Genomic DNA, 12480 nt, shown 5'->3' with positions numbered 1-12480 from the left:
CCCACACTAGCAGGGGTTGTGACGAACATGTCTTATCACAAACTAGTGATCATAAATGAATCAGAGCTATCTTTGATCATACCCTTTTGAGTGGCTACTTTTATGGTGCAAGGATGGTGAAAAGGTTAAAGCGTGATCTGAATTTGAAGTGTAATTTGCATTGGGTGGGCAAATGATGAAGTTGCACCACTGTCTGGTAGCTAGTTTGTAAGTTCTGCCCCACGTACAAATTGAAACAATGCATAAAAAAGAAAATTCTGATTGCTGGGAAGCCACAGTTTTTTTGAGAGGAGCAACTTTCTTTTGCAAATGTCAGCAAATGTGCACTGTTAAATTTCGGCCTCAGTCGAAATACCAGCTTTCATTTTCATCTTTTCTTCATTGACCATCGACTCTGCCATCAGAGCTTGGGGTGAATTCTAGGCCGTCTGGTTAAAAAGCCATTCAGGTAACGTGTTAACAGTAATTTGGCTGAAATATACCTCTAACTGTGCTGCAGTGAACTAGAGAGAACACCCTTGATGCCACTGAGCAAGGCACCCTCACCACACACTGCTCCCAAGCACCTGTCATGGCTGCCCACTGCTCAACAAGGGTGATGTTAAAACCAGAGGACACATTTTGTTGTGTGACCATGTGGTGCGCTGCAGTGTCTCACAATGACAATCAGTTTCACTCTTTTGTGTGACCAGTCCTGTTTAACCTGTGCATGCGTCCTCTGGGTCAAATTCTTGAAGAGAATAATGTGTCATATCATAGCTATGCAGATGACACTCATATCTAGCTACTTGTCTCATCAGATGACTTTAGCACAATTGACTCATTCCAATTAAATTAAGACGAATCTGAGATCACTCTGTTCGGTAATAATGAGGGAAGATCAAGTGTTTGTGCTCACCTGGAATACAGAGTGCTTAAGAAATCCACCGTGTCAAAAATCTTGGTGTAATCATGGATGGAGAACTTAGTTTCGATGGTCACATCAAAGCTGTCACAAAGTCAGCATTTTGGCACCTTAAAAACATCCATGCCTTTATTTCATGCTTCATTGTAATGCTCTCCTCATTGGGATTTCCTATAAATCTATTAGATAGCTCCGAATCATTCAAAATGCTGCTGCCAGAGTTTTAACCAAAACTAAGAAAAGACAGCACACTACTCCTATTCTCAGGTATATATAATGGCTCACAGTCCGGCACAGAATTCACTTCAAAACGTTAATTATTGTGTTCAAGTCACTCAGTGGTTTGGGTCCGACCTACATTTCTGATATGCTTGAATAATATATTCCTGGTAGGCCTCTTAGATCTGCAGGAGCCAGCCAGTTGGTGGTAAGAAGATCTGAAACCAGACATGGTGAAATGGCTTTTAGTCATTACGCAGCTCGCTGCTGGAACAAGCTGCTATCAGATATGCACCGACTATAGCTATGTGCTAAAAACAGCACCATTACTATCAGACATGCACCGACTATATCTATATGCTAAAAACAGCACTATTCTGCTCTGCCTTCTTTTAAATATTTGCATTCTTATTGCATTGCATTTTTTACTTTTTTTTTTTTTTCTTGCCCCATTTTATTTTCATTAAATTTTTTTTGGTAAAGCACATTGAATGACCTTTTGCATATGATTACGTGCTATATAAACATGCCTTGCCTTGCCTTACTATCCCCGGTCTTTCTGGTCACTTTGTTTGAGAAGCGAGCGCGGTCTGGTGTGGGGAGAGAGAGAGAGCGCGAGAGAGAGAGAGAAAGAGAGAGAGCGTGTCTCCATTGATCACCTCTGTTCGTGCCTTTGCCGCATTTTTATTGTACAATTTCTGCTCAATTTCCAACCCCTCTGTGACTCTGCGGTGTTATGCCAGCTGCTTGGTCACTAATGTCCCTCTGAGCCAAAACACTGGCCCTGCGACTGGAGACTTGTGCCAGGAGTCCTTTTACAATCGCACAATACAATACCGCGAGCGTGATTTGTACCCCACCGCCGCTTTAAAATTCCCGTTGTGCGTCCAATCCGACCTTTTAAGCTCACGCCGGAGTAAAGGTTCTGAGAATTTTCTCCTTGTTTTCACTCTGAGGGGCCTGTTGGGTCATTCGGCACAAAACAAGCTGCATTCGATAATGATTCACGCATAGACGTTGCCTCTCAAACGAGCTTTTCGAGAACCCCCTCCCCTTCTACACCAGGAGTGTGTTTGGCGCTGAACCTTCTCCAACATTTGTGTTACCTCTGGTTAGCTCTGTGGAGGAGTGAAGGCCCTGCTGAGCCTTTCGAGACTTTCTTGCATCCAAGTTCGCTGTTTTTATGCATGATTAGCTCTCAGGTCTCTTTTTTTTTTTTTTAAATATGTGCGTGGTTGGCGCATCACAGTTAATCTGTGCTGGTGAACATCAAAGGCAGAATGACGAAGCTAGAGGATGTCAAAAATACACAGCTAAGATTAATTGCCATACCCCATACAGCATGTAATTTTTACTTCTGTCTGTGCCACTGGATGTATTGATGCTTCTATTTTTAAGTTAACTGTAATATTTCACATTAGATGTACAAGGTTCACACACTGCAGCGGGCTGCTGCCCCATGCCCGGTGCACATGCGGTTACGGTACGTGGGTGATAAACAGTTTATTGTGAAGGGATAGCATTACCTGGCCCATACTATGCCACGTTTAGGGGGGTCCAACAGAAAGCAAAGAGCAGAAGTTAATTTATTGGTGTCACAGAGTTTATGTCCAACACGAGCATGGTGCACCCACACGTTCCAATAATTCAACACCTAAATAAAGTTTTATAGTTGGTCAAAAGCACATTAATAATGCACCATGGCTTATTTTGTAAGAAGACCAGTGGTACACACAGGAACCATGATGTGGCTCCAAGAATTAGCGAAACGACTAGCAGACGGCACAAGGTGAGGTGGAATAACATGCCTTAGATCGTGGAAATACAGCCCACAGGCCCTAAGGGCCCCTCGGGCAGGGCTTGGGTTTTTGGAGATTATTTGTAAAGGTGTGCAAATTCTGATATGACAACCGTGTTTTTTAAACCCCAGGTTTTCTCCCCACTGTCATGGTGGTTTTAGTTTCTAATTTGTCTCCTTCGTTCCCTTCCCTTCATTTCCTCTACCCTGCTTCACTCTGCTCAGCAGAATGCCGCCCCGCTGTCACCTGCTCATTGGTGGGTAAACTATGTGCCCTCGGTGGACATGGGGCTGTTTTTGTGCTTGGCCGTTGGCTGGACGTGGCTTGTGTCTGTCATTACTCAGAGGGCCAGCAGCGTGCCTTCTCTCCTTTTCTTTTCTCTTCACTTCTCTAATTGAGCTCCAAACATTTCAAAAACTGTGTCTCATATAGCATAATCCTACAGACCAGGAAGCGAACCAAACCGTGAAGGAACGCGGCCCTCCGCTCTCCACAGAGTTTCCATAAGTAAGCGGATGAGGAATAAATGGGTCAGACGTCACTCGTCCAGCCGCCGCGCCAGGGGTCACTTGGCTGATATCAGCAGATTTGGCACGCTCAATTTGAGCCAACGTTCAGTCGGAACGGGCTGGGATGCTAGCGGTAAAGCCACCCCCTAATTGTTCATGGCTCTCTCGGCTATTCGTCCATTGGGGTCTTTTCCCTCCTGCTTAAGCCGAAACGATGTGTTTGATGGAATATGCTTGTTTCCATGAGCTGAGGCATGAATGGAAGCACGGGGCTGTCTGACAAAAAGCCTGCCCTTGGGTTCAATTAGGGTAAGGGACTGCCGAGTGCGGAGCAGCTAATATCCTGTCAAACCCTGTCTGTCTTTTAAAGCAGCAGCTTTATTACAACGCTAAGATTAAACAGAGCCAGGGAACAAAAGAAATGAAAAAGACGATTAACAAATATTAAATGCTCATTGGACTTCTTTTTTTGTATATACTTTGTGTTTTTTTTTTACCTTTTGGTTATGTATTATTGTGTTTTGGTGGTTTTTCCCATTCTTCTAAGCTCGTTTGGTGGCTCTTTTAAAACCGGAAATTGGACAATGCTGCCAGCCTTTAACGGTTGAAGGACAGACCTCTCAGCCTCTATTTGTAATCATGTTTGAACTTGCTGCTTTACCGATTTATTTATTTTTTGCACCGTCTCCGAGCACATTCTGTACTTATGTGAGCTCTGCCCTGAAAGGCAACTACAGCTCCCCGGGGGCTCAAAGATATTTCGGTCCTCTAATTAAAAGGTGTGGAGCTCCTCTGCAGTGCTTCTCACAGGACCCGTTTAACACCGAAGCCTTTTTTAAAATGTGGTATACCTTATGCCCGGTGCTAATGGCCACCCTAATAAAGTGCCGTGGACCCCGGGAGAACGCGTGGTGGTGTAAAGCATTAATGGACACCCGTGGCAGCCCTCGCAATTCACACGGTGACACACAGCGAAGTGTGCTGCCCGCTGTGCCCTCGTGTCTGAACAAGTGAGGTCGTGGACGGAGCGGCAGGGTTCTACGTTTGCAGACCTCTGCCGTGGTCTGGGGTGGTATTATGGCCTGGGTTTGGCGGTGCAGCTTATTATTAGATCTTGGCAGGCTACAGTCTTGGTTAATGACTTCCTTGCCGGGAAGGAGGTCCCCAGAAGTGCCTGAGGGGAAGGGACCTTTTTCCTTTTTCCCTCAGTATCCTTAATATATGTGAAGGTGAGAGAGTGCGTGAAACCTGTATAACTCACGTGAAGTGTGCTCACTTGTATTGTCTCTCGCCTGTATTGGAGTTGGACGTGCTTTACAGAGCTGGCTGAGGCAGGCTTCCCTTAGCAGCTCGAAGATGGGCCCGGGTCTTGCTGGTGATCCATGCAGAGTTTGTGCAATCTTTGCATTTCTGTAATTCCATCACGGTCGCACAGTAATTTTACACCATCAGGCCGTGGGTGAAAACCTTTATTTCAGACTTTCTTTTCATTCCTTTTCTTGATGCCATGCCCCTTGCATCCATTGACACCTCTGTCACTACACTAATACAAAAGGAGGAAAAAAAAATCACATACGAAGGGAATGTAGGCTCAATCATCAGAAGAATGCATCAGACTCAGGCTTTTTGATCTACGGCCCTCTGGCAGACAATATTGAAGCCTGCAGACTAGGACTGGAAAGATTTCTTTCTCCTCGGCGTCACCCTCCTAAACAACTGAACAGTTACCGTATCACAATGGCACTTTATGTATTCGTGTATTATTATCTCAGTAATCTGTAATCTTCGTATATTTGTATATATTAGATTCCCTGTATGCGTTCACTCATGCACTTGGGCAATAAACGCAAGTTTCATGTCTCTACTTCCAGTAGACATTTTGCAGAGCCTTACCACTTTGTCACCATGAGCAATGTTTTCCCAACAAAAACTGATTAAGTAATGATATTAAATTAATTCTTGATGAGTATGATTTTAACCTTTTCTGAGGTGACACATAATTATACATAAACTATACATACAAAATAAATTGTGTATTCAGCACATTGTCATCGACTTCTCCCACAAAAAAAACAGGCACAAGGAAAAAATGGGTGGGGCCATAACAGCAGAGGGTAAAATGGGCTGGACTGCAACAAAATGTGATATTACTTCACGTATCGTGTTTTCTCTGGGCACATTCTAGACCACTTGATGCTCTTAAAACTGTACGAGTGACAGAAATGCAACATATTCAATCACAAATTCATTTCAAATTCATTATTTTGTTTGCTAAACTAGCTTAACTAAAAGTAAAAAAATTCAACCCCAAGACTGCTCACCCTTTGTTGTTCCATGGGAACTGCTCCTGAGGATAGTTGTTTAGTCGTTCTGGGGTATTAGATGAACGAGTATATGGAAAAAATTAGTAATAATCAGATTTTTGTCATTAGTGCCCACATCCACTGCCCCGCTCTCCTGCCCCCCACCCATCCCCCTGGCCTCCTCTGCTAGACGGAGATGATTAATGTCAGTGCCTGCCAGGAACAGGGTGATGGCTATCTCACAGCCAGTCACCAGCAGCCACACTTTTTCATTTCCTATTTATGAGCTTGATGCTCTGAAGTGTTTATCTGGTGATGCACATAAACAGTGTGGGAATCCAGGCCAAAAAGCATGTCCAGGAGTTTAATCTGCCTTCAGCAATACCGTTGCGCTCTTGCCACACATGTTTCAGTTCTTCTGTGGCTCAACGCGCTTTACTCCTCTTCAGGGTATCACATGGCTGCTTTCCCTCCGTTTCTCCCCACGTGCGTCTGTCATTTCACCTCTTAGCCGTTTCCTCTTATCACCAGGCAGACCGGCTCATGTTCTATAGTTGTTTGACTGATGATATTGGCTGTCCCTGTTTATTTTTTCCTCTTTGGCTGGATCATTTATGTGTGGTCCACAAGGAGTATTTACTATTACTTACTTTTATTTGTTGTTACCATGTTATAGCATGTGTAGGATGCATGGGATGCGCACCATCATACAACTAGGCTTCTGGACGTCTAGTTGCTGGTGTTTTCAGTATTTTAGCACATGTTTTGTTGTTGTTATTCTGCTCTGTAGTCAATCCAGTACAATATTCTTCAATAGATTATTATTTAAATTCTATGTTAAATCAATAATCTTAACATACTTCATATTTTAATTTTATTAGACAAAACAGCCTCCGTGTCAATAAATTCTTAGCAATCCCATTCTAAAACCACGACTGGCGTCTGTCCGGCATGGGGTTAGCGGCTGTGTCCTGCCCCTGCTGGCCAGGGGGCTGTCGAGCAACCCGGGTGCCAATCAGACCTGCGCAACCACCTTTCAGGAAAGCTAAATGCCACTTTTGTGATTTCCGACGAAGCCTAATGACTGCAGAGCTATTTTCACCCCAAGCTCCAATGGGCTGTAACTCGGGTTTCCAGGGCATGAGAATTACCTCAGTGTGTCGCCGGAAAAAAAAAAAAAAAAGCATGGAAAAGTGGTTGATAAAAGACGCCCAAGACCTTGCAGCATGCAAAATAATTGTGAATATTTCTGAATTTAGAGTGGAACTGTAAAAAGGGATTTGATGTTTTTTTGGACCATGCTGCTTTTAATGCACTTTTAATGTGCACTTTTATTCAATTTCCAGCTCTTTTGTGTTTCCATAAAATATATATTTTTTTCTTCATGAGAGTTTCAGATTCTTTCTCAGAATGTGTTTCTGAACATCCGTCTGTGGCTGGGAATGACGGATATCAGTCTGGGCAGGGACAGGCGCTGCATTTCTTGGCCCATCAGACTCAGTGAGCAGCACAACACTGCTGGCAGAGGATCTTAATGAACCAGCACTGCTAGCTGTAATGTTGCGTCGACAAAGCTGGCTTCGCACACAGACGCATGCATGCCTGCACCTCTACACATGCACTCTGTCACGGCCGGTTGACATGGCGAGGCAGGTGATCTGAGATGATGACAAGACTTGACGATGAAGAAGGACGCATTCGCACAATGTCACGAATACAGGGGTTAATCTGTGATGAACAGGACAGGGGAGACATTCATTAACAGGTAAACAGGTAACATGTAACAATGACCCGACGGTGAACAGACACGATCAGACACCGGTGAACATGATTAGGAGACATTACACAGGACAAACGTGAACCTCCGGTCCGGATACCGGACCCAGAGTAACCCCAATGACAAACCCATTCATACAAATACACACGTTCTGCATTCCATTGAGGTTCTTTTCATTAAATCTGTGCCAAAAACTAGGATGAAGTAAAATGAGTAAAAATGTGAATGCTAAACCCGCTGAGATGGATTTTCGTCACGGTACTTGAAGGCTGTCCACTGACTTCACTGTGAACAAGTGGTATTGTGAGGAAAGAAAAGCGCAGTGGAGAAGGAAAGGAGACAGGACCTTGTGCTCAGTGTTGCCAGAATGGGTGGTTGTTAACGTGATATTTTTTGGAAAAATAACCTTTTCTGAGGAACCCAATTAAGCATTTATATTGTTGGGATCGGGTTTAAATCGCAGTGTGCTCGATGGGTGGTTCCTTCTCTCCATGAACTCTCCATGAACTAGAAGCAGTCCATATGTATTTCTGTAAATGCTGTTAACACACTCGCCCCATGCATTACATCTGTTCCAGCGCTTTGATGATATGACCCAACACTGTCTGAGGGAAAAAAGTAATGAAACACACATGCAATAGAAGGAAATTGCTTGAGTAGACATGCTTATCCCCATAAAATGATCCAATAGGTAATATGGGGGGCTGGTAACAAAAATCGGAAAGAAAAAATTATTATCTCGGTTTCAAGGGGTTCTAAAGTGCTACATGACGTTCATGGATCGTTAACCGTGTGTGTGTTTTCACGTAACACTTTTGACATGTTAAAATCAGCTGGATAAGCCCTCATAATGCCACATTTTTTAATTATGAAATTATTCTTTTAGTATTTCCATTCATTGACAGCCATTAATAGTGTAGTGTAGTGTAGTGGGAATAATCTTGTGGATGTGCTGTCTTCGCACTTGGACGTGCTGTCCTGAGGAGGAGTTGTGTTCCAGATCTGACCCAACTCAGGACTGGGAAGCCGTCCCAGGCCTGAGAAAGTGGCTCCCACTCCACAGCTCTGCCACAATCTGCTCCCATCTGGCTTTCTTTTGAATTTTACCAACATGAGGAGGGAACAATATGGTCGCGCTTCTTCACAGTTTGCAGAACACTGGCGACATCAGAGAGATGTCCTTCAGGACCCGCGGTACATATGCCGCTGTTGCCTGTCAGGACATGATTTTTAGAGCTGGTTGTCATAGAGACCCTGGCAATGTCTTATTTTTCATTCATTCCAATTTCTTCATCGTTATGAGAGCTTTTTTTGAAACTGTGTTTCAGAAAATTGACTCCTTATCTGTAAAGGTGAGAACCTGGACTGATTCCAAGAAACAGGCATGGAAACTGTGATCGTGCAGAGGACACATGGGGGAAGGAATGGGGAAGAAAAAGATGATATGACCCCTTTAATGAAATGATTTGTGCTCCTCTTTGTACTTGAAAGGGGGAACTGTGCTTGATATAGGTGTGTGGGTGGATGTGTGCGCATGGATTATTGTTCTCTGATCAGATGGACCGACCCTTGGATGAAAGACACTTTTTTTGTCATCCTTGATGCTTCCCTGACCAGTTTTCTTTTTAATTTTTTTTTTTATCATTTTAAAGGCTTTCTTCAAGAATGCGAAGGTGACATTCCAAATAAACTGATATCTTGGCATTAGCAACAACAGCAAAAAAATCACATTATTACATTGTTTACAGTTAAAGAACATAAACAGGGTTTAGCTAGTTAATACACTAATTCTTAATCATTATTTCGCTTGTAAAATTTACCCCATCAGGTATTTACTTTTCTGTATTTTTACTGCAAAACTGAGCATATAATGAATGTTTTTGTATACAATTAATTAAAAAAATACATTTCGTGCTCTACAGATTGTGGTTGGTTTTAGAAAATGTATGTTTTTTCCTTGTTTTGTCAGTGATTCTTTGAATTGTCAGTGATTGTAGGTGGTATAAACTAGTAAGACCACAAAGTCACAGGTTCAAACCCCACCATTGTGTCCCTGAGACTGTCCCTGTAACTACTGATTGTAAATTGCTCTGGATAAGGGCATCTGAAAAAAGAAAAATGAATGTAAAGTTTTGGACACTCTTATTGAATGAATAAATAAAGAAATACTCAAACACATTCAAATACAGTTATATATACATTTACCTTTGTTAACTGTGTCAGTTGGTAGAAAAGCTTAGAAAAGTGTTTGGTCTTAGAAAAGTCTGGTTGTGTGCTTGTGTATCTGCGTAGGTGAGGTGATGAATTTTTACTTATCTGTTAAAGGCTCACACCATCACATATGCTTTCCCCCTTTTTCGTTGACAAGGTAAACAGATTGTTTCCCACCTCTCCCCACACCCCCAACTCACAACCCCGATTCTTTGTTTCTGATGACCTAATGTTCACCGACACCATCTCACGCGCACACCTCTCCTGGACGTCTTATCAGCTCAGCATGCATGTGGAGAGTGTTTTTCTTAAAAAAAATTTATGTGTGTGTTTTTTTTTTTTGTGAAGAGGTTTTTATCTACGGAACAGTAGCTGTTAGATCGGTAAAGAGCTATAGACACAAGTGTCCTTTTTTTTCTCCTGCTCTCACAGCCTACATGGAGATCTCCCCCATATTCCTGCACTATTTCTGGGCAGGTACAGTATGTAGTGATCAGAGCTGAAGTGCTCAGTAGAGTGTTTGGTAGGACTGTGTTGAGATAGTAGATAGAGTTTAGTTCTGCTAGCGTTTAACGCTGGCTCATATGGTCTTTGAAAAGATGACTTCATGTAGCATATGTGTGTCTATGTTGTGTGTGCAGTGTGTAGTGTAGAATAACACTGTGATGAAAAACTGTTAACGTGCAAACAAACTACCCTATGGTAAGATAACTCCTAACTCATAACATATAAATGCTATTTTAATCCAGTTGAAAATAAGATTTTAGCTATCTTGGGAGATGAGTTGTGAGATTTCTTAGTACCCAGCTATGGACCTGGGAGAGAATGTTAGCACAGTATTAGGTAAATTAGTCCAATGTTTTGGATGAACATGATAACAAGGAAAATAGATCAATTAAAATTCTTTAAAATGTATTTTAAATCATTTACAAATGTAATTGTCACTAATAGACAAGGACATGGGGATGAAAATTGTTGTGTGCTAAGTATTTCAAAGCAGCAGTCCTATAACAAAAGAGATATGATTTACAGAAAGGGCATATGACAATGTAAAATGTAATAATTGTAGAAAAACACAAGTGAAATATCATTTAGAAATGCACTGTAACATATCTTATTGGCTAAAACGGACCACAGTATGATACAGTTAAGTGTTGTAGCACTATAAACCATGATGTCTGCAGGAGGACTGACTCTCCACCTCCGTGTCCTCAGGAAACTTCACCCTGGCGGAGCTGGGAATCTGCGACACAGCGCCACACCAGAGCGCCTACCGTACGGACCTGGGTTTGCTTCACGGCGGCTACGCCCTGGGCGCCGGATCCGATGCAGATTCCGACCCCGAGGGGCCCATCTCCCCACAAAGAGCCATAGATCTGTGGGGAGGTGTCGGCAGCCACGGGGGCATTAAGTCCCGGCGCAGCTCTGGACTGTCCAGCAGAGAGAACTCCGCTCTCACGCTGACCGACTCCGACAACGAGAATAAGAGTGATGACGAGTCAGGTAGGTGGAGATGGGAGTTTAGTGAATGGTGTTGTGTGTAGAATGAGTTTCTTTTTTAATTATTTGTATGCAAATGTATTTCTACAGATAATGTAAAAGAACTTGTTTGCTTTAAACTATCACAAAGTTTATTTTACACCGCTGTATGATATATTGCCAAAGTGCATGTGATTCTGTGCCATGTGGAATTACGGGCTCAAAAGCCTGGAATTTGAGTTATGAAGACATGTGACGGGTTTTATAAAGATGATGGCAAAGCTCATGACCTGAGTATTTCACTTTTCATCCAATAAAACTGTATACTGCATTATAATAGTGGCGATATCTGTAATATCAGGGTCCTGCAACCAAAGTGTTGGAAATGTTTGATGCACATAACCCAATAGTGTATAGGAAATGCTGCCATTCTCCACATCTACCGAGTCTAACTTCTGTACTATGTCTTCTGTACTAACTCGCATTGTCGCCTATGATTCAATGGCTGTCATGATCATACAGTCCACATATCTGATTAATAGATCCATGTCACACTCTGTTATTGTTGAAATTGTACTGTAGAAGGCATAAGAATGAAGGGATTATGAGTCGATCACCGTTATCCTCTGATATTGATCCCTATTGGGAGGGCTGCCATTCATATTTCATGAGTAAATCATATGAAGTAATTCACATGATGATCATATCACCACACTTAATGAGGAAGGAACTTGTCTTGCCCATCACTTGTCTGTATGTTGTGCTGTCATGCTTCATTTGCTCCTTTCAAAGAGATTTGCACAAATCGCCATGATCATTTGTACGTGTTTTACACAGAGTGATGATTGAGAGAAAAAAGAGAAAAAGAAAACACACTTACAGGGTTAATTAATTGAGTTTTCACACGACTGTATCAGTACTGAAACAGACTCAACAGCTGTGAACTTCAGCAGAACACAAACCAGCTCTGACAATTTATCAAACTACTCAACAGCTATTAAACACATAAAGAAACACCTTGGAAGGAAGAAGGAAGTCGCTTTCATCTCGCCGCCTGATAATTGCTTTTCCCCCTAATTGGCACACTAATCTCCCAGCCTCAGTTCCGCGAGCGAATTTCCGTATTCCCTTCAAAAGGACGGACAAGGGCAGTGAGCGCGCTTGGCTGGCACACTTCAGAGCTTTCGGGGAACGGCGGCCACGTCCCGGCTGATAATCGTGGCCGGTGGCGGCACTCAGTCCGTTTTCTCAATAGATTCCATTTGGAGGGTGGCGGGGG

General features: G+C 42.8%; 1 protein-coding gene across 6 annotated transcripts in view; it reads left to right on the top strand.

Annotated features, from left to right (window-relative positions):
• tenm2a (teneurin transmembrane protein 2a) overlaps window positions 1-12480 on the top strand; it is a 352857-nt gene that overhangs the window by 153610 nt on the left and 186767 nt on the right. For 5 of the 6 annotated variants that reach the window (XM_028959730.1, XM_028959734.1, XM_028959731.1 and 2 more), the window contains exons 3-4: window positions 10155-10199; window positions 10938-11225. In XM_028959730.1, the coding sequence (XP_028815563.1) occupies window positions 10155-10199; window positions 10938-11225 (333 nt within the window). The remainder of the gene's footprint in view (window positions 1-10154; window positions 10200-10937; window positions 11226-12480) is intronic. The other variant, XM_028959732.1, reaches the window with a different exon arrangement.

This window comes from Denticeps clupeoides, chromosome 18 (genome assembly GCF_900700375.1).
Source record: "Denticeps clupeoides chromosome 18, fDenClu1.1, whole genome shotgun sequence".
In the NCBI taxonomy this organism is placed as follows: domain Eukaryota; kingdom Metazoa; phylum Chordata; class Actinopteri; order Clupeiformes; family Denticipitidae; genus Denticeps; species Denticeps clupeoides.
The sequence above is the reverse complement of the archived record's forward strand: the minus strand, read 5'-3'. Positions and strand labels throughout refer to the sequence as shown.